General features: G+C 53.0%; 1 protein-coding gene across 12 annotated transcripts in view; it reads right to left on the reverse strand.

Moving 5' to 3' along the window:
- The window catches only part of ABLIM2 (actin binding LIM protein family member 2), a 127,386-nt gene that overhangs the window by 39,032 nt on the left and 67,079 nt on the right, over window positions 1-21,275 (reverse strand). For 3 of the 12 annotated variants that reach the window (XM_084797420.1, XM_084797421.1, XM_084797424.1), the window contains exons 7-13: window positions 21,122-21,209; window positions 17,130-17,188; window positions 12,005-12,082; window positions 8,662-8,811; window positions 6,134-6,166; window positions 4,745-4,865; window positions 3,026-3,124 (exon numbers count right to left, since the gene is read on the reverse strand). In XM_084797420.1, the coding sequence (XP_084653546.1) occupies window positions 3,026-3,124; window positions 4,745-4,865; window positions 6,134-6,166; window positions 8,662-8,811; window positions 12,005-12,082; window positions 17,130-17,188; window positions 21,122-21,209 (628 nt within the window). Of the gene's footprint in view, window positions 1-3,025; window positions 3,125-4,744; window positions 4,866-6,133; window positions 6,167-8,661; window positions 8,812-12,004; window positions 12,083-13,469; window positions 13,527-17,129; window positions 17,189-21,121; window positions 21,210-21,275 lie in introns of all 12 variants that reach the window. The other 9 variants (XM_084797417.1, XM_084797422.1, XM_084797419.1 and 6 more) reach the window with 7 other exon arrangements.

Consider the following 21,275-nt stretch of genomic DNA (forward strand, 5'->3'; position numbering starts at 1 on the left):
CCTCCAGGACCTAAAACCATTGTCATGCTAACTATACGTTTTCTGAGTTTCACTCGCTTTTACTTGAGATGTTTCCTATCTCAGGACCTGTCTAGAACATCACACTCTACCCACTGTCGTATCTTAGCTTTCTCCCAGCTGTGACCAGCATTCCTTGTCACTGAACATCCTGACAGTTCCTAGAATGCTGGCAGGGGAAGGGGGTGCTATAGAATATCCCTCAGCTGGGATTGTGAGAGACAGGAGTTGGTTATGAGTTTAGGAGAAAGGTACAGAGGTGACATCTCATCCCTGTCACATCACCCCCAGGGCACTTGCTGTCTGCATGACCTGGGTGTGGCACCTCTAAAGACCTCAAGTAAGCATATACTTCGCTATGCAGTGGAGGGAGTTCTGCCTATCTCTGTGACCCACTCTCTCTACAAATTCTGGGGCGTTCTGGTAGAAGTTGTTCCCCCATGCTCTTATTTAGCTGATCTTTTTCGAATCGATTTCTGGACATCGTGTCACCTATGAATCCAGTGACTCACCGTTTATTCTCTTGCTCCAACTATGGCTTCAATTGGCTCTGGCCTTGAAGATGCCATAGTTGGCTATGGCCAAGATGCCATTGCTGGCTCTGGTTGAACTTTCCATCAGAACAAGTTGTTTCACAACCACATGTCACGGCCCTTTGAGGACAGTAGCCAAGGCGTGTGTAGTGTCCACCTGGAGCCTTCTCTGAGGCATCAACCACAACTCCTGAGGTTGAGGGAGCAGGGCTTAGGGATGTGTTTTTGAGCTGGGGGGAGGGACCCTCGGCAAGATGAGAATCACCTACTGGGTACAGTACACGCTGGAGCTTTGACCTGAGGCTCCGCCCCTAAGATCCTCTGTCTCCCTTCCTTCTCGTGCCACTAGTGCTATGGAAGATCCTCCTGTCAGCTCCCAGAAAAGTGACTTCAGCAGCATAGAGTCCCCTTGTCAACCCACATCTCCTGTCCTTGCAGCCTGCCCCTTATCAAGTGAGAGTCAGGCTTACACCTTACATCACCCCAACCTCGGTCTGAAATTCACACTAATGTGCCAATATCTTTATCAGCCCCTCCCTGACTGTTGGTTTTGTGGCAGTGAGGTCCTAGGTCCTGGGACATAGTGGGATGCTATGATGTCCGGGCAGAAGGTGGAAAGAGAGAAGAAAGTGAGGGGACCTGCCATTAGCTAGCAAGGTCCAGAGTGCTGGAACAGAAGGGCTTGTCTACCTAGAAGCTCTCACCCAGCATCAGACAGAGAAGTGTCTCCATTGTATCCTAAATACTGAAAAGCACCCATTGGGGCAAGAAGGAATTTCCCAGACACTGGGCAGCCAGCACAGTTATGACTGTGTCCTGTAGACACGGATAAGCTGGGTGCCCAGAGACTAGGAACAGGTTGGCTCTAGGGAAGGACCTGTGCCTGGCCTTTGCTCTGAACATCAAGCAGGCACCTATATCTCAGGCCTCTACCTCCTCAAGGTGTGTTCTGAAAAGATGCTGGAGAGGCCAAGGTCAAAGCCTGCCATGGAAGTCAACTGGAGGGCAGCACTGTTGGGTCCTGCTTCCTCCACCCCATTAAGAAGAGGAGCAGCAACAGCCAATGTCTAGCATGTCTTTGGTCACAGGGTGACCAGGGACCCAGAGGTATAACAGGCCCACCAAAGGCAGGGCCTCAGAGGTAGGAGGAAAACCGTGCCCAGGGACATTGAACAAAGGGAAGACATCAGACTATGAGACCCACCTGACTCCCCAGAGTTGTCTGGTTCCCTTTAGCTCTGGGAGCATCCGTCATTCTGAGATTCCCAGAGACATGTAACACACATGTATCATGGCTGCAGAAGCCACGCAGATGCTCTGGGTGTATAGCATTCGGGGCCGCACATCCTCACTGGAACTCAAGCTCTGCTAGAGACTGGGATGTGTGGAAAGGAAGATGTGACAGGGCCAAGGGCTCTTCTGAGTGAATCAAGAGTGGGGCAAAGGGTGAGAATAAAGATGGAGGAAAAGTGACCATTTACTGATTGCTAGTGATGGCAGCTGCTGGCTGCACCTGCACCCGTGGGAAGGAGCTTTCCAATGGGTACCCATCGCATGGTCATAAGAGACAGGGAGCTTAATGCATCACCCAGGGACTCTTGAGAAAATCATTGCTATGTTCTCTAAAACCCTAAGTGTTATCTGCTGTGTCTTTATAAGCTAGGCTGAGTAACAAAACTCATAGCTCAGGGCCTTCAGCAATAGCCTCTCAATTCTCACACTTCCGGAGTCATGATCAAACCCCAGGAGTGCTTTGGGGCTGTTGTTTTGTTTTATTTGTTTTGTTTTGCATTAGTGGTATTTCACCATGTCCTGTCAACAGTCTCTCCACTGGTCTTAAATGTATGGGCAGTGCTCAGGGTTTCCTCTTCACCTTTGAAGGCCACCAGCCCCAGTGGAGGAGAGTCTCACCTTGTGACCTCACTCTACCTCCATCACTGCCTTGGCACTGTTTCTTCAAACACTATATGGAGACTCAACCATCAATATGTGAACTTGGGGCACTCACAACTCAGTTCTTAGCATAGAGGAAATCACAGGGGTGGGAATCCATGTGTGTGGATTATGGGTCATGGCTGAGTCTTGAAAGAGCCAGCGGTTGGAGCCACCTGGATTGAGTCTGGGCCCAGACAGCAGGGGTCTGATTCTGTGAATATCACCACCTCTACACATCTCAGCTCCTGCTCCTGAAAGCTGACACCAACAGCATCCCACCACATAGGGTTGACAGGGAAATGTGTACAACGACTCTGGCGAGGCTATGAGTCTGGAGCAAGGTGTTCATTGAGAGGCTCCCTCAAGCTGTACTCTTAGTGACAAATCACCCTGCTTTCCTTCCAGGAACACTGGACACACTGACAAGAACACAGCCAGACACACACAACACAGGAAGAACACAGGCATGAGACACAGGGCTCTGGAAGCCATGCGGAGACATGGGACGAGCACCCCCCACTGTGCACTGCACGCCTTACCTCGGAAGTAGGGGATGTAATGATGTCTGAACACGGATGTAGGGCTTGGGTGTTGGGACAGGGACAGACAGCTACTGGTACCAACACTCACAGTACCAGCTGCGGGCAACAGAGAGCAGTCAGTAACCCTGGGCTCCTCCACCCCAGAGCCACCAAACTTGTCCTAGTCCCCACTTGGCCAGGGACAGTGCTCCTCTGCTCTCCTGGGGCACCTGAAGAGGGTCACCCAGCAGGCTGTGGGTCATTCCTATTCAGGTGGGGTCAGGAGATGCTGACTCTGAGACTCAGGGTGGCAGCCAGAGCTTGGGACATAGCCTCTGGCCCTGCCTGTGGCTCACTTTGGGGTGTCCTTGAGATCAAGGACAGTGGGAGGGCAGCTTCCAGAGGTCAGGGAGTGGTCTGTCACCAGCACCCTCATGACGCTTGCCAGTCCAGATACAAAGCTTGGCCCTTTGGGCTTTACCCCTGACCAGGCAGTCAGTAGCCACGCCTTGCTGGTGATGCAAAGTCAGGGGTCAAGTCACAAAGGGACCTGGGGGGTTGGGGGGGGAAGGGCTCGAAAAGTCACTGTTGTACACACGCCTGCTCTCCTGTTCATCTTCTCATTCACTTAGTTCACTGACTCACACATCTCCATTCACTTACTCAATCATTAACTCACTCACTAATTCATTCATTTACTCACTTATACATCTACTGATGTATTAATTTACTTGTTGACTAACCCATTCACTCACTCATTTATTCATTCATTGCCTCACTCATTCACTTTCTTACACCAGCCCACTCATTCAGACACATTCACTTACTCTCTCATGCACACACTCACTCAACCTCTTTCTTTGCACTCACTGAGCAGGATGGACCAGGCATATTGTAAGGAATCAATGAAAATGACTGCAAACAACTAAGTTGATTTTTCCACAAAGTTTTTTGGGGAAAAAAAAATACAAGCTATGGTCCGCAGGTGTGAAAATGAGTCATGCACAGCTGGAAGGAAGAAAGCAGCCTGGAAAAAAAATCCCTCCAAAAGGCAGCGCTTTTGTGCATGGTCCCTGGTGGCTTTCACATGCCAGCTCAAAGCTGAGGAACACAATGCACATTGGGAGCTGGGAGGGGGGGGTTGAGGGGGGTGGGATGAGGCAACAGGATGGGAGGCCCTGCCCAGGGTTCTCTCCCAGCTGGAAGGACATAGGGGCCTTTTGCCAATTTCTTTATTAGGATGGCTGTCTTTAGGGTTATTGAGTGACAGGTACAACATTAGGCATTCTGACTGGGTGTTGTGGCCACTGACTCTGACCCCTCAACTCAAGTGGTCCCGGCAGGCTCACAACAGGCTGTGGCTTGGTCTCCTGCCTCAGGTGCTATTTCACACCCTGACAGCTCTATCACTGCCCCCTCCAGAAGCCTACTCTGGTTGTTCTGTGCGGGCCTTGGGGCTGTGTGCAGCTTAGGATGTGTGCTGTGGATGTAGACAGCTCCCCACCCCCCCCGCCCCGCCCCATCCCAGGGTGACCAGCTGCCTCACGGCTGCCTACTCCTAAGCTTGAGACTGTCCTTTTCATTATGGCTGGGTGGCCAGACTCTCCGTTGCCCACCCCACCCACCCCCACCTCTGCCACTTTCCTCAATGAATAAAGAAGCTACTTTCTACCAGCAAACTTATCGAGGAGTGAAACCTCATCGGGGGGTCAAGGGAAGCAGGGTGGGCATAAATACCTGGACGACTGTAGTGCTGGGGTGACCGTGAGGTTGGGGTGTAGTGCCCGAGACTGACGGAGCCAGCAGAGCTGGGGCTGGAGGTTCGGCACTGCTTGTAGGACCGGTCATCCTGATCCCCCTGAGTGAGAAAACAGTGTGAGAGCATCCAGATCAGGAGCACTGCACGCCCTTCACTCACCCCACTGTATTTGCCCTCTGGATCACAGGGCCAGAAACAGCATAACTCTAAAACAGTGTCTCAGAGCATAAACAGAGCACATCTGGACAGCAAGGTGGCTCTGAGTCATAACAAGCCCTTTGGCCTGAACATGGCCTGAACATGGACCCACCCTTTCCTATCCATGTGATCCTCCTTGGTGCTCAAGATGCTCTGTAGCCCCTTCTGAGGGGCGAAGGTGCCCTCTGAGGCAGAAAAGGCAGCCACTGAGACCCACAACCCCTATCTTAGCAGGAAGAGGGGCTTCTGGGAGCAGCCAGAGCAGACGACAGCAGCATGAGATGGCATGGCACCACAGTTTGAGAATCAGACTGCCCATCCCTCTTTAATGTAGCCTGGTGGCCTGGGTCATGCCAGCCCTCCAAGCCTCATGTCAACCCCAACCACCCCACAGTGCCCCAAGCAGTGTTTCTAAGAAGATGGACTGAGGAGGTGGTGAAAGGACCAGGCAGGGCCTCTTGTCATAGATGCTACAAGAAGTGAGACGAGGAAGAGATCCTCGCTCTTGGGACCAACTCTATGGGCTGGAATGGGATGGGGAGGGCAAGAAGCAAATGACCCATTACTTAACATATTGGCCTCAGTTTCTCCATTGGTAAATGGGAAACTTCTGGAAACTACCTCTGGCTGTTGTTCTGGGTAAAGGAGTTAGATCTAAAGTGGTTGCAACAGTGCCCAGCCCAGAGAGAGGGCTCAAGAGTGTGTGATGCTCTATGTCTTCCTCAGGCCTGGGCTCTGCCACACAGACCAGAGTCTGAGGGGCCACAATCTGCAGCTCTGATTCTGAGGAAAAGGAGAAGCCCAGGGCTGCCATTAAGAAGCTTATTTGATAGCACAACTCTCAGAGAACTCAGCCTCAAGGGCCCAGAGCTTCCTGTCTATCTAGTTCAGGGCAAGAAGTGGACCGCAGCTCACCCACGGAAGCCATGACCCAGGCCAGGATCTGCTGGGCAACACCACATTCCCAGGGTCGGTGAAGACCTGTCTACACACACATGGGGGGGGGGGCATGCAGATGAGATGCGATTATAAAAACAACCAGCAGGGAGGAGCCCCAGTGATGTGGCTAGGGCCCTGTGGCCCTCGGGGGTACCACGCTGGTCATCTCTATAACCCTGCAGGCAATTAGCACCATGAGCACACAGGGCGCAGGCATAGGTGGTGGTTACCTCAGTCGGCGTTGGTGAGAGCAACTGAGGTGACTGTGGACACAACAGAGCCATCTGTTAGTGCGCTATGCCAGGGGTGCTTTGGGGGTACGAGGGCTGTTTGGTAACCACAAGCAACATAGGCACCTACATTCACGTAATGACCTAAGGCTCTACCTAAGAAAGAGCTCCACCACAAGAGATAGCCGTTGGTGGCTCATGGACCATTGTGGCAATATCTGCTAGGCTCATCCCTTTGGAGAGGACAGATTGGGTGGAGCTTAGCAGAAAGAGAGTGGCTGGGGCCACAAGCTGGGAGAAAACAGGGTGACAAAGTCTCAGAGAGGCAGCTCCAGTCCTTGTGTTTCTAGCCAATGGCCTCTCTCCGCTAGAAGGACTTCACGTCACTGAGGTCACCCAGGAAGTATGAGCCAGAGCCACCTTACGCGGGCCCATGTGAGTCCTAGCTGAGTCTCATTTGACCCCGGCTTTTTAAAGGTACAATTGAGAAAAATCATTCCCATGGGCCGGGCTATGATACAGGACAGAAATAAAACCCCTGCTCATGAGATTGGCCCAGTGAGATGAGGTAGAGAGACATCAATGAAGCCATTAACTACTCCGTGGGTAACACACCTGACAAGGGCCCTGAGCTTTTCTCTGTTGTGCTGCCCCAGTTCCCACCATCCTGGGCCTCAGGCGGAAGTAGCATTTTTGTGGGAACACACCCCTTCCCCAGGACAGCCTGGCACTGACCTCTGCTGAGGCAGGTCTCACAGGCAGTATAGACAGGAGGTACAAGCTTGTGGCAGGCCAGATACTGGAGAGGGTGACTCCTGCGTCACATACACATCTTCCCATGCTGTCCCAATGCCCTCTAAGGGACAGAGGGACTATTTGCGGGCCACGTGGATCATCTTTCAAAGGTGTGGGCTCAGATGCTAGGGGAAAAAATGCTCAGAGGTTTCTAGACCCTGCGTCCATACTCTGTGCCACACACATGAGAGGTAACATTGGGTGACCATGGATATAGGACAACGCTGTCAAAGATCTTGCAGCTCACTGCACTCTTCCCTACTATGGCTTCCTGAGGCCAGCACAGGAATGACAATGCTCCACTCAGGGAGGGCCCTGGTGGCATCCTGAGGCTGAATACAGTGGGGCCTGAACCCAGTCCTGAGGCCTGAATTCCATTTCCCTTAGGATCAGCCAGGGAAATAGCTAGTACATGGTCTTTAGGGGAAGAAAAGCCAGGCATTGGATCTCAGAGGGGTACAGTCAAGTTGCTTGACCTCTGGCCCTCTTCAGTGGCCTGCTGCCCAAAGGCTAGAGGTAGGATGGTGAAGCCCACACACAGTTCAGGTACATAGTGGGTGGTGCAGAAGTCACAAGGCTGGTACCCCCCCCAAGCCCCTACTTCTCAGGCATGCACACCAGGAGGGCCACCTGCTGGTCCCTTTGCTCTTCTCTGTCCCTAAGTGGCCCTCAGAGCCTGGCAGCTATGGCCGATGCAGGGCCAAGCTGAGCAACTCAACACTGTCATGCCTATACAATCCCCTTGGTCTTGACCCTCATAACAAGGCCCTGCTGAAGCCCCAGAATGGAATCAAAAGGGCATATGTTGTTAGGAATGACCATTTCCCTGCTCCAGGTAAGCGTTTGCCCTGAGCTCCACACACAGCCAAAGCCACACTAAGACCTCCTGACAGAAGGAGATGAGACGCAGTTGGAGCCGTGTTTGATTTAAACAAGCAGCCTGAATAAAATCATCATCAATAGATGCTGCAATGGTTTGAGTAGGAATGGCCCCTATAGACTCATGTGTTTAAATGCTTGACCATAGGGAGTGGCACTATTAGAAGGTGTGACCTTGTTGGAGAAAATATGTCACTGTGGAAACAGGCTTCGAGGTCATATATATTCAATCTACACCCAGTGTGGCACACGGTGGCTTCTGTTGCCTGCCAATCAAGAAGTAAAGCTCTCGGCTCCTTCTCCAGCACCATGTCTGCCAGCAGGGCGCCATGTCTCCCACCATGATGATAGTGGACTAAACCTCTAAAACTGTAAAGCCAGCCTCAAGTTAAAATGGTTTTATCAGAGTTGCCATGGTCATGGTGTCTCTTCACAGCAATGAATCCCTAACTAAGACAGATGCCATCCACCTTCAGAAACACTGGGGAATCATGACCCACACTTCAACAAGGAACCCACGGAGGAGGCGCTGGCCTGGAAATGTGGGCTCAAGGCTGTATGGTCCAGAGAGGGATGACGATGACACACTTCATGTGTCATGAAAACCCTCAGTAGTCAGGAAAATGCAGACATTTTCAGTGTGTGCTTCTCTTTCCCCAGCTCTGCTCGCCCCCACTTCACTTGGAGACTCACTTCTTCCCTGAGGGGGCATGGTGGAGTGGAAGTGCCTTAAATAAGATGGACATGTTATCTGGAGGCGAAGACGCAGAGACTGGTGACAATGACTAAACTGTCCACAAGAGCCAGCACTGGGGGGGGAGGGGCAGCATGCAACACATGGCGAAGGTCCCTACCTCGCCATAGCTCTGCCTGTCCCCTATGGCTGAGTGGCTGATGTAGGGCGAATAGGAGATCATGTCGGGGCGGTCGATGTTATAGATCGCTTTGCTCTTGGGAAGAGCAGCCAGGTCCCTGTAGTCCAGGATCTCATCGCCAAGCTTTGCCTGATGGAGGAGAGAGAACAGGAGGGGACACTGATGTCACATGTGAGGCCAGAGTCACTCCGCCTCCAACAGTGAAGATGACCTGGGCTTTCAGGGCTCCAGCAGAGTCTGGGTCACATCTAGCCCCCAGTGAAGGTGGGACAAGGAGGCAAGACCAAGGGTCTGATCATGGGGATAGCCCCGGAGTCAGACATCGAGGCTGTTGGTTGTGCTGTGATGTATTGATGCAGGGCCTGACAGTAAGACTCAGGCTGTGACCTAAAACCAAACATGGTTACGGGTATATAGCATGAACTATATCACAGATGTACCCACACACAACCCCCTACTCACATCCATACATGCACACACAGGTGTGCCTGCACACACAGAGCGTGCCTGTCTAAGGTCATGAGAGGATGCACCAACAACCATACCCACTCCACATGATAGCACACACCTGCTGATTCACAACACCTTCTCGTATATTGGCATATCTACTTGCTCACCAGGTGCCTCTCTCTCTCTCTCTCTCTCTCTCTCACACACACACACACACACACACACACACACACACTAGCATAGCTCACCCCACCCCACACCAAATGAGCACACACAACCACATCTGCACACTCATCTCGTTCTCTCTCCCCTCTCCTCAGCACTTTTGAGCAAGTATGGAACAGCATCAAGATGGCTGCTCAGCCAGCATTTGCCAGGGTGCCAGGATGTGGCCCACAGATACTCACTGCCTGTGAGATGCCTTGAGCCACCATGCTGGCTCAGGTGAGGTCCACCTGGTGGCAGCTGCTCCTGCTTATTCTGCCCAAGCCTCCTCAAACAGTATATGTCGTCCCCCCTGCCCCTCCCCCTGCCCCTGCCCACACAGGCCCATATTCACTCCATAGTCCCACCTAGCCCCTCTCGCTCCAGGAGCACCCGAGTCCTTTCCAACCCCCAGCCCAGAGCTAGTCCCTCCCTGCTCAAGCCTAATTTCTGCCTCAGCCTTTTTGAGGTCTCCCCTGCTGGGATTCTAAGACAAAGCCTCAAGAGCCACAGCAGATACTGAGCTGGATCCGACACAGAAACTCACAGCCTCCTGTGATGGGGACACTCACAGCGCTCCCATTTACAGATGTAGAGCCCAGAGCTCAGAGAAGTTGGGCAGTTTTCCCAGAGCCCCTCAGCTAGGATGGCATGGTAGCTGTCATGCCCTAGAGCCCTTCCCCTCCCTGGCACTCCCTTCTGTAGGCCCCACCCTAGCTGCAGCTGCGTTAAGTGGCTCTCCTGATGGCACCTCCAGGCAGCTCCCATGTCAGGCGATCCACACCTTTGCTAATTGTCTGTCCAGAACCCATCAGGCTCTCCAGAGCCCAGCAGCCCTTCCCCGTCCCCTCTAGGAAGACTTCTTGACTACTAGGCTCACTCCAGGACTCCCTTGGCACATCTGGCAGACAGATGTGCACTAAGACTGGAGGCCTAGGGCTTCACACTTCTAGCTGTTCCTTCTGGAGTCCAGGGTAAGACTCAAAAGATCTAAGATCAAATCCTAAGCTGAGGTGTGTGATCAGCATGGGCCAGCCCATTGGGATTTTCTATGTCTGGGTGAGGAAAAAGCCCAGGGGATCTTTCCCGGGCCACCAATGGATTTTGGCCTCCTTCTCTGTCTTCATTCTGTACTTCCTGGCCCTCAGCTCCTGTGGGTTCCATTCTTCATCTGAGGGCTTTACACGTGCTAGTCCCACTTGTGGGGGTCTCTCTTCCACCCAGGTCAGATTCTCTCTTGGAAAAGGGCTGACCTGTGCACTGTATGTCGTCTCTCACATACCCAGGTCAGGACTAGAGCTGTCCAGGGCCCCCACTGGTTTTGTCACCCTCTGTCTAATGCTGAGCAACCAGACATCTGCACAGACTGGATGGGCACCCCAGCCTCTGTCCCCTGTTGTACTGGGCCATCAACTGAGCTTCATGCACTGCTGGACTGCTATGAGCATCTAACTCAAATGTTCTGCAGAGGGTCCTGCAGGCTACAGTGGGACACCCCCAGAGATGCACATTTCCCTGGTAACCAGGAACGATGTAACCTTCCCAACTCACCTGTCTCCCTGGCTATCTTCACCCACCCACAGTGCTGGATAGGAGGCCACCTGGCCCAAGGTGGTTTCCTCTTTCCTTAGGCTCCTGTACACCTTGGCCCTGACAACCTAGCAGATGCCAGGTGCAAACAGTGGTTGCCAAGTAGCTTGTGGAGTTAGTTACTTTCTCTGTGCAAAGACCTTGGATGGTTACCCCGGCAACAGGTTAAGCTTTCTAATTGGTGAAGGCTATTGGTGTGCACAAGTGTGTGTGTGTGTGTGTGTGTGTGTGTGTGTGTGTGTGTGTGTGTGTGTGTTTAAGTGGTTTTATTTTTGCTTTCTTCACATTCTGTGGAGCAAATTAGAGACGGCCATATAGGACACTGCAAATGTATCTGTTCCAGTCAAGGGTGATACACAGTGTGGTGACTGTGTTTTCACCTCATGCCCATGGCCACCACCCAGAAAGAGGTGCCAAAACTGTTCACTGTGGTTTCCCATGGCTGAATAATAGGTTATACTTATTTGGCAAAAAGCAACCACATGTTGCAGTCCCCAGAGCCCCATCTGCTGAGCTCACTGGAGGGACAGTACGGAGGACCACTTCCTGCTGGCCACTGTTATTTTGTATAAACAACAGACTGGGGCTAGAAGTGTGGCTCAGTTGGTAGGGGGCTTACTTAACATGTACAAAGGCCTGGATTCCGTCCCTGGCAATCGCATTTGCCAGCCACAGTGGCACACACCTGTAATGCCAGTCCTCAGGGGGTGGAGGTGGGACAACCACACGTTCAAGATGGTGCTTGGCTAAACAGGGAGTTGGAGGTGAACATGAGCTTCACGGGGCCCCTTCTCAAGGATGAAAGGAAAGAGGGGAGGTGGGGACAGAAAGGAAGAAAAAAGGCAGTAAACTGGATGGTTCTAAGGCAGTTAAATGGACGATTCAAGGGTAGTCAAATGGATGGTTCTAGAATGGCTGCTGCTTGATGCTTGCCTCTAATACTATATGAAGGAGCAAAACACAGGCATACTCTATGAGAAGATTCTATCCACAAACCAAAGAGAGAGATCTCAGGAGGAATCAGCATTGGCCCAACAGTGACCCCACCCCCACGGCACTCTCTGTGGCCCTCACTTACGTAGATCACACGGCTCGGGGACCCAGAGGTGCTGGAAGCCGGCACTGAGACAATGCTCTCCGAGGACGTCCTGGTTTCCTAGAACAGAGTTGTACAGGTTGACCTGAAGCGGTGCTGTCGGGAACCTCCTGGAGGCATCTTCAGGATGCAGGCAGGGATGCCAGTGAGCTCAGGTAGAATTTTTTCCCTTTTTGTGGGTCGAAGGATATCTCAGAACAAACATACAAGTTCGGGTGAACAACCAATGCTACATTGAACACAGCAGGCCATGGATGAGGGTGACGTGTCCACACTCGACATTCACTGAAAGCTTAGGATGTCCCAAGGGATGCTGGGATGAGGTGCTCCTGTGTCTGAAGATGGAAGCAGTGGGCACATCTAGCAACCACTTTACCTCCATGGCACAGGGAGCCTCCGTTGCTCATTGGTACTCTACTCCTCCCTTTGGATGAGCTTCCATCCTCCAGGCACACCCTGCACACACACCCTGCAGCCCCCTGACCTGACCTCGGGCCCTTCTCAGCTGCTCCTTCCTCACTTAACTAGGCTCAGCTCTGTGGGTACCAAGTCACGTGTGATGTCACTCACAGCACATCCAGCCTCTTCCCAGGCTCTGCTGCCGACAGTGGGCCAGCCCTTCTTAGACAGCCCACTCAAGGTTCTGCATCGCTAGCTCTAGCTCCTCCTTCCACTCCAGCACTCCCCACATATGGCTTCCGTCCTCACAGGCAGGACATGCACCTGGCTACTCTACACCCCTTCTCCTGGTCTGGTGCCCCATCCCATACCCAGCTCCCCTATGGCTCCTATTAACCTCTAGTGAAAGGAACATATTTTCCACCAGGTATTGCTGCCTCTCAGAAGGCAAGAGCTCCGACCCCTCCACCGTTAGCCTCATGTCTGCCACTGTGCATCTTCGGTGATCCGCACCACCACCACCCTTGCCTCTGGAGTCTGCCATGTTCCCACTCCTTAGGCAGCTGATATCTGTTAAGGTCCAGGTTTGTTACCTCAAATTTCTTATGTTGAAGCCCTACCCCAGGACCTCAGAGCGTGACCCTGTGGAGACGGGGATCTTCACAGAGGTCACAGAGGTAAAATGGACCTCTGGGTGGATCTAAGTCAATCTGTTTAGGGTCATCATAAAAAGAGTTCAGAACATGGACACACACACACACACACACACACACACACACACACACACACACGTGAGAAAACAAGAAAATACTGCCACCAAATCCAAGTATAGAGGCCTCAGGAGGAGCCAGCCTGGCTGGCCAGGCCCTGGGACTCTGACTTCTGCCACAGTGAAGCAGGAAAGTGTTGAAGCCTCCAGGCTGAAGAACCAAACCACACCTGGAGGAGGCCTCCCCTCCTGAGCTCCTCCTACACTCAACATGACACCAGCAGGGACAGGCAGACACCAGAACCAGACATGCCACACAGGGCAGCAGGAGGCACAAACCTGTAAGGCACAGGGCAGGGTGCCGGGGCAGGGCTGGTTGTAAACAGAGCTGTGCATCTAGAAGGGAGAGAGGAGGGACGGCGTGAAGCTTGCTCTCTAGGTCACAGCCATCCCCTCTGCGAGTCCTGTGCTCTGGACCCCTCAGCACCAAGCTCTGCCTCTCCTGTAGCCCTCACTTCCTCAGAGCCTCAGCTTGGGGCAACACTAACAGGTGCCAACTCAGGGTGGAGGATGCTCGCTTCCCTAGGACCACAGGTTTCTGAGGCTGGCAGGGATGAGATCACCTCAAGGCACTGGCTTAACTGCACCTGGCACCACACACCTTAACACTGACTGCTACATGCAGAGAAGGTGGCCCCTTCATGCCTGCAGCCGGTGCCTGTAAGACAGAGCCTGCTCCTCTCATAACATGAGGTCAGATGGCTAGTGTGTTCTACCGACCCTGGATGAGGCTTGCCTGGAGTCTGTGCCTGTAAGACAGAGACTGCTCCTCTCATAATGTGAGGTCAGATGGCTAGTGTGTTCTACCGACCCTGGATGAGGCTTGCCTGGAGTCTGTGCTTTGAAAAGGCCCCCTTCTCTGTAAAGTGGCAAAATACCCAGATAGGGCCTGCTGTTCCTTCCTGGCATGCACTGCAGACCAGCATGGCATTCAGAGCAAAAATCCCTCATTGGTCCTGCCAGAGGAATATTTGAGGCAGCCCCCAGAGAGTAGGCAGAGATGACCACTCTCAGCTCTCTTTGTGCCATGGGCTCCAGCCACTCTGAGGTGATGTGAGCCCTCCCGGTGCTCAGTGCCCAGCTATGTAGGGAAGGGCAAAGGACAGAACCTTGACTCACTGCCAGCAGAGGAGACAGGGAAAAGAGCTGAGGTGATTGTCAGCAGGGGGAGAAGATGGGTACCATGCTGTTCCTGCCCCTGCCACTCCTGACCTGAAGTCTGTCCCACAAAAGACCCACAGTCAACCTCAGCACCGCATTCCCTAGGGCCATGTGGCACTGCCTGGTTTCCACACAGAGATAAGAATAGGACCCAGAACTTGCAGGGACTCCATGGGCCTCATTCACCCCTTAGTTTCAGGTACAGAATTTTTCAAACACATGGTGGGTGCCAGGTGCTGTGCTAAGGATGCTATAATGTCTATGGGCATTGGTGTATCACACTAAAGATGCCATGATGCTAGTGGATGCAAGGTGCTGTGCTAAGGATACCATACTGCCTGTGTGTGAGTCTGGGTAGTCATGACTGCATCTCCCAATGTCTGATGTACATACTCCAGATGCTCAGGAGCCTGTAATCTGTGGTTGTTGTTCACAACATACTCCCTGCCTGGGTGGGAGAGAGATAGCTATACAATTGAGGTGGCTTTCCAGACAGCAAGGAAGGCCTGTGTTTCTTTCTGATGTCCTGGTCCTGTATGGATAGACCAATCAAGAGCTAGGGTCTTACTGGAGAATTAATCCTGTGAGTGTCTGGAGATGTTGAAGGGCCCACACCAAGGGACACTTGTTATGGTAACTACTAAGTCCAGGACAGGCAAGCTATTTTTTGTCAGACCTAAGTGGAGGTGCTTCCTCCACCCGGTGGCAGGACTCAAGGGTCAGTAACACAGGTGCTACCTTCATGCTATGTTTCTCAGGGACAGGAATCTTCTTAAGCCAACCAAGCTGGCCTGGCTATACTTACTTACTCCCATGGAGCATAACAGAGGGCAGGAGTCTGTCCCCTCCATGCCCAGGCCAGACCAGACAGCAGACAGCCCTGGGGAGACCGGGCTTAACACCAAAAAGGCAGCTGGTTTCTGGCTGCCCAGCCTCTGGTCCAGATGTTGGCTGAAGGAAACAACCTTCATTTCTAAACTACACCCTTCAATAGCCTGTACAAACCAGAGAGCCATGGAAGCAGAGACCTCCTGCACAGGCCCAGGAAAACAAGGCTGCCTTCTTCCCTGGCCTGGCAGCACTCAGTCCTCAGGGCTTTCCATCTGGCCAGGGACCAGAGAGAGTGAGGAAGGCTGTTGTCTCCTGCAGCTGCTGTGGGGCATGGGCCACCCTATGCTGTCCTTGAGCCTGGCTAGGGGAAGGGAGGAGAGCAGGGTATCAGCTGCCTTTCCTAGCTCTGCTCAGTCTCAGGTCAGGATGCTTCCCTGAGCACACACATGTGTGAGAGCGTGGCCTGGGGCCCCTGGGCCTGGAACCCCTGGGCCTGCCAAGTCCCTGCCCTCTGCTGAGCCACTAGGGCAGCACAGGGTACCCAGCGGACAAGATGGAGTCAGACTCTCTGGTCATGACTGAGGGCAGGGATGCCCTAGGTGACAGATGCACAGTTTGCAGAGAGAGAGTCAGCCACTGGGGAAAACAGAGCGTAGATGTGCTGTTGCTCATTGACTTCCTCAATAAAGACTTAATAGGGCAGTGAGGCAGAGGGGGTAGGGGAGTATGGGATGTATAAGCTCCTCCCAGCCAAAGGCAGAGCTCCTGAGAGGATCCTGGAGAGGATCCTGCTGCCCACTGCCTCCCTGGCCTCTCAGCTCCTCCCTGTTGCCTGCCTATCCTCCTGTTACTGTTATAGCCAGACTTCCTCCTCCTTCTTCCTGAATTCCTCCTCTTCTTCCTCCTCCTCCATCACCTCCTTCTCTTCCTTCTGCTTCTCTCCCTCCCCCAACTCCTCTTCATTTTCCTCTCCCCCTCCTTATGGTCTGTACCTTAACTACCTAAGAAGGAAGGCACCATCCTGGAATTCACTCCTGGGCCTCACTCCCAGGGCCTGAGTTTGAGCTCTGTTTAGGCCCTAGTTCACCTTCAGAACACTGTGTCTCCTTCCCTCCTTCTCTCAGCCATAACCCTGATCCCTGGCACAAGTAGGGCATGTGAGGAGTTCAGGATCTGGCCCTCTCTAGAGGCTGACCTTTGCTCTCACCTTCTGAGAGGTCATACTTGTATCACCTCAGCAGCAGCTGAGGGCTCATGGAGAGCTGGCCACAGCTGATCAGAGGCAGGGTATGCATGGCCACGTTAAGAAGACCAACCTGTGCCCAAGGCAAGAGCCCCAGGCCACAGGGGAACAGCTGACCTGCTGTGTGGGCTCAGTGAGCTCCATACCTCTTTTGTCAGAGGCCCCATGAAAGCTCAGGTACGGAGCTTGCCTGGTTGGCAGTGCTCTGCATGCCCTGTCCTGCATCTGTGCAGAAGGGTCACATGCCCATCCCCACAGGGAGAAGCCAGTGGAAGCTTTGCATTGGAACTTACTGGGTGTTCTGAACATTCTACCCTCAAGAACTTGCCCTGTGGCAGGCAGGCCAGCCGTTAATGCAGGCTGGGAACCGTCAGGCCAAAGTGCAGTTTGGACCCTCAGATTTTCTAATAGCCATAGGGATTATCTGGAGTCCCCCCAAACTGTCATGGCTATCTTTGTTCACTGACAGGACAAAGAGGTTGGCAGGACTGGGCCATCTGGTCTCCTTAGGGCCCCACTAGATGCACATGATGGCTCATTGACCTACATGCTCCTTCACCTGGCAGCCCTCTGTTCCCTGAGCCTGGCTGTCCTATGATGCCTCTGAGGCCTGGCTGAGAAGCATGAGTAGGCTGGCCTGCGTCTCTTGCTCTCTAACCTGCGTGTGGAGAAGGACACGTGGGGATGCCACAAATCTCACCAACCTTGCTCTTGTCTTCAGTCCTGGCTGCTTGTCGACATGCCGGATGCCAGATGGAGGAGCCTGTGGACAGATTCCCAAGAGGAGGAGATCAGAGGGTAGACATGGATGTGGGGTCCATGCGTGAACACCTGCTCAGTGCCCCTTGAGCAGGCCCCATGCCTCCCCTCTGTGACACTGAGACCACAGCACCTGCGCTGAAGCAGCCTGGCTTATGTGGAGTAATAACATGAGGGAAAAGAGGAGAACCTCTCAACATGGGCCAGTCACTCCTGTGGGCAGCAGCATGGGTTCCAGACAGCCTAGAGGGGCCAGAGGGGTGCTCTCAGAGGCAGCATCAAGTACAGAGCAGGCGCCGGGAAGAAGTTCCCATGGCTAGAACACCATGAGAGTCACAGCACCTAAGCTAGGTAGTGTGGCCTTTAATCCTAATACTTGGGAAGCAGAGACAGGCGGATCTGAGTTCGAGACCAGCTTGGTCTACAGCACCCACACTTGCCAGAGCTCTGATCACAGCATCAGCAACATGCCAGATACCAAATCTATGGAGCACAGGTGTGAGGGGCCAAACAGAGGGCCTTGGGGTGGCCAGGAATGATGGGGTTCCATACAAGACCTTAGCCATAGGCTTCAGCACCCTCAGAGAGCACAAATAAGTACCACTAGCCTGACCAAACCCTCATTGCAGTGTGGGAAACCCACGCCTGAGACTCCATGCCCACAGAAAGCACTGGCAGGTTCCACTGCAATGATTGGACCAGTCCAGACTCCTGAAGGGAGTCTTTGTTTCCTGAGATGTGGGCATCTTCATGTGAGCACGTGTTTCCCAAGCCACTGTCTCAGTGAGCCGTGCTTGGCATTGGCCGTCCCTCTGTCCAAGAGCTTCATTTACACTTACAGCAGAGCCTCTGCAGAGGGCCTCCCACTGGGTAGCCACAGAGGCTGGCCTGATTCTCAGGATCTCGCCTCAGGAACAACAGGCGACAGTAGGGATGAGACTGTCACATCTGACATCATCCCAGGGCTTGCCTCAGAGAAGGGAGGCCTGTCTGACACACAGATTGGAATGCCTCTCTGTGGCTACCCAGAACTGGTCTGTGGGCAGTATGCAAAGGCTGCAGCTACTACCAGTTCTGTCCCTTACCTAGGCCTGCTCAGCTGTCCCCTCAACCCCAGGAGGAAGAGTAAGTGGCCATCCTCACTTAGCCCATTGACCATGCCCACTTATTGCTAGTCCTCGGCCAACCACTCATGCCAATGTCCCTTGGTCACCTGCCCTGGGGTGACACCAACCCTCTTAACCCACCTGGGTAGGGCTTGAGGGGTGATCTCTCTCCTCTTGCTGTATCTAGCCTGGTTAAGGACCAGCTCACCAGGCTTAGCCAGTCCTCAGTCACCTCAGCTTGGATGCAGGCTCCTGACAGGTTCTCTGCCTTCCTATTCACCCACTCATGCATAGCTAAATCTTGCCTACACCTCCTCCAAGCAGCACCAGCACTCCCAGGCTTGCTGCTGGAGCATCTGGATCTCCTGGCCTCACACCTGCTCCCCTCTGGCTTGCTGCCCTGGAGGGTGTGCTGGCATGCCTCACTTAACCGATCCCAGAACTCTGTAGGAACTGGGAGACACAGGCTCCTTGCTCCTTAATTAAACTCCAGTCTAGACTAGGCTGTGACCTCTGTCCAGTCCTTGACCTCCACTCCCATGCATCCTTGCTGTCTGGTGTCCTTCCTTGTTCCTCTCTGGTGAGTGAGCCTTGCCCTGCTTTCAGTAAGGGTTGCCATCCTAGACATGTGTTCTGGTTCGCTTTCACTGTCAACGTGACACAACCAAGGATCAACTGAGAAGAGAGATCCACTTGAGGAATGATCTTTCTAGGAATTATCTTGGTGTTACATTTTAACTGATACAAGATGACTCAGCCTATTGTGGGGGGTGTCATCCCCTAGCTTTGTATCCTGGACTATGTAAGAACAGAGATGGTTAGCTGAGTGCTAAGCAAGCAGGCATAGATTCATGTCTCTCTGACCCTGACTGTGGGTGTGACTGGCTGCTCTAAGTTTCTGCCTTGACTTCCCTGCAATAATGGACCAACTTGGCATCATGAGCCATTCCTCCTCTATGACCAGGACATTTTATCACAACAGCAGATATGAGACCAGGATAACATGGTTTCCTCCTTGAGATGGAGGGGTTCAGGAACGTACTATCCCGAAACGTGACCAAGCGGCAGCATGTGACACCCATGGTCTCTGTGGTAGAAGGATCACTTTGAGCTGGTCACCTGGGGACACAGAAAACTCAGGAGTGATACGACAGAAAGGAGGCCACTGCAGAGGGGGAAAGTCAGATATGTGTAGAGATCTCTGTGTGTGAGTGAGGGTACACTCTCACTTGTGCATGGGGAGACAGAGTCAGCAGGGGTCCCGACACTGGGGAAGTGCCATTAGCACCTGCAACGAAAAGACCCCCCACACACCCAAGGCCTCCTTCTTCTATTTGGCTGAGAATGCGATCTCCAAGATCCACCCTAGAGATGTACTGTCCGCCTCCCTGGCTTTCCTGTGCACACACAAGGGACACTTATTCATATGCTTCTCTCTGCCCTTGTTTCCTTCACCTGCCCTCCATCACAGGGGTCCCCAAGGGTGAAGAGAAAACTGTATTTACTCCCCTACAAAGGCCACATCCTCACCCACACTCTGCTTTCAACCAATAGGAAAGCAATGAGTGAACACTCAGTGCTCCGTTGGAATTTAATATCAACTGCAAGACACTCTGTCTGAAAGGGCTTGTCTGGGAGGAGAAGCCAGACGGCTGTGTGGCCTGGCTTGGTCTCCAGCTCCAGGAGTCCTGAGGACACCTCTCCTTTACTACACTGTGATGTCCAATGAAGACAGTTGCCGAGGCTATGACTTCCCACCAAACCCTTGCACCAGGCCCCTACTGAACACCCTAACCCAGATGATGTCATTCCCAGTTGAGTTGTAAGATGAAACCATGCTGTTTGACTTTCCAAAGGATAGGACTGGTACGAGATAGCCATAATCTTCCACTCACGCCTGCTAGGCTGGCAAGCTCCTAAGCAGCTTGTGTGACCTGGTGTTAACTCACCAACCACCTTTAAGTTGGTTGCTCTGTTTCCCATACTGCCTTGCAGTGGCAGGAGGTGGGGGTGAGGGTGGGGGGAGTGACCTGGCAATGTTATCACCTCTCTGCCACTCCTGCCATCTATGGTCTCACTAGGTCTACACCACCATGGCCTCTACTCAGCGGCGGGACATTCATTCTGTTTTAGAGAATGGAACATTTCCTGGTTTTAGAATAAGACATATAGCCGTGAAGGTGGCTAAGCTGTGTCACTGTCACTTTCCATTTTGACACTATCATTGTGGTTTGTTTTTGTTTTATTGGTGGTGTGTGTGTGGGCACATGTGCCCTGGCATATGTGTGGAGGTCAGAGGACAGCTTTGTAGAGTCAGTTCTCTCCTTCTGCCTTTACTCGGGTCCCAGGGTTGGAGCTCAGGTCATCAGGTTTGCTGTAGCCTCTCTAGTCACTGAGCCACCTCCCTGTCTCTGTTAACATGATTTTTTAAAAAGGCGAGTTGGTGGGTTTCCAGTGAACCCACTAGGGGGCTCCTTTCTCCCAATTTCCCTCAGCTGTCAATGTTATAAGAGCTGCTTCTCTCATTACAGGAAGGAAGCATGGTCTCGCTGCAGTGTGACAGGGACACCACAAGCCAAGGCTCAGGCGGGGCACAACTAAAAGTCTGTAAGTCCTTGTGTAGGGATGAGGCCTGACAGGCAGTGGTGGGGCCTCATGGGCTGCTCTTCAGCGGCCTGATGTCACTCACTCGGGTTCACTAATACCCTCAGTGGTGATATGGCTAGGCAGAGACCAGTCTCTGTGTGTGTGTCAGTGCTGGTTTCCAGCAGCACCATGACCAATTTCACCCCCCAGCATGCTGCGCACTAGGAAGCATCCAAAAAGCTTACCTTGCAAGTACATCTCCTCGCCCTCTGAGAACATCTGGCCGCACCTGACGCATAGCGCGCACGAAGGGTGGTAGTGCTTCTCCCCGGCCTGGGGGAAAGCACAAAGCTGGTTAAGTGTTGCCATGGCAGTGGGTACCCACCTCTCCATAGCATG

This window comes from Acomys minous (genome assembly GCF_964271855.1).
Source record: "Acomys minous genome assembly, chromosome: 10".
Classification (NCBI taxonomy): Eukaryota; Metazoa; Chordata; class Mammalia; order Rodentia; family Muridae; genus Acomys; species Acomys minous.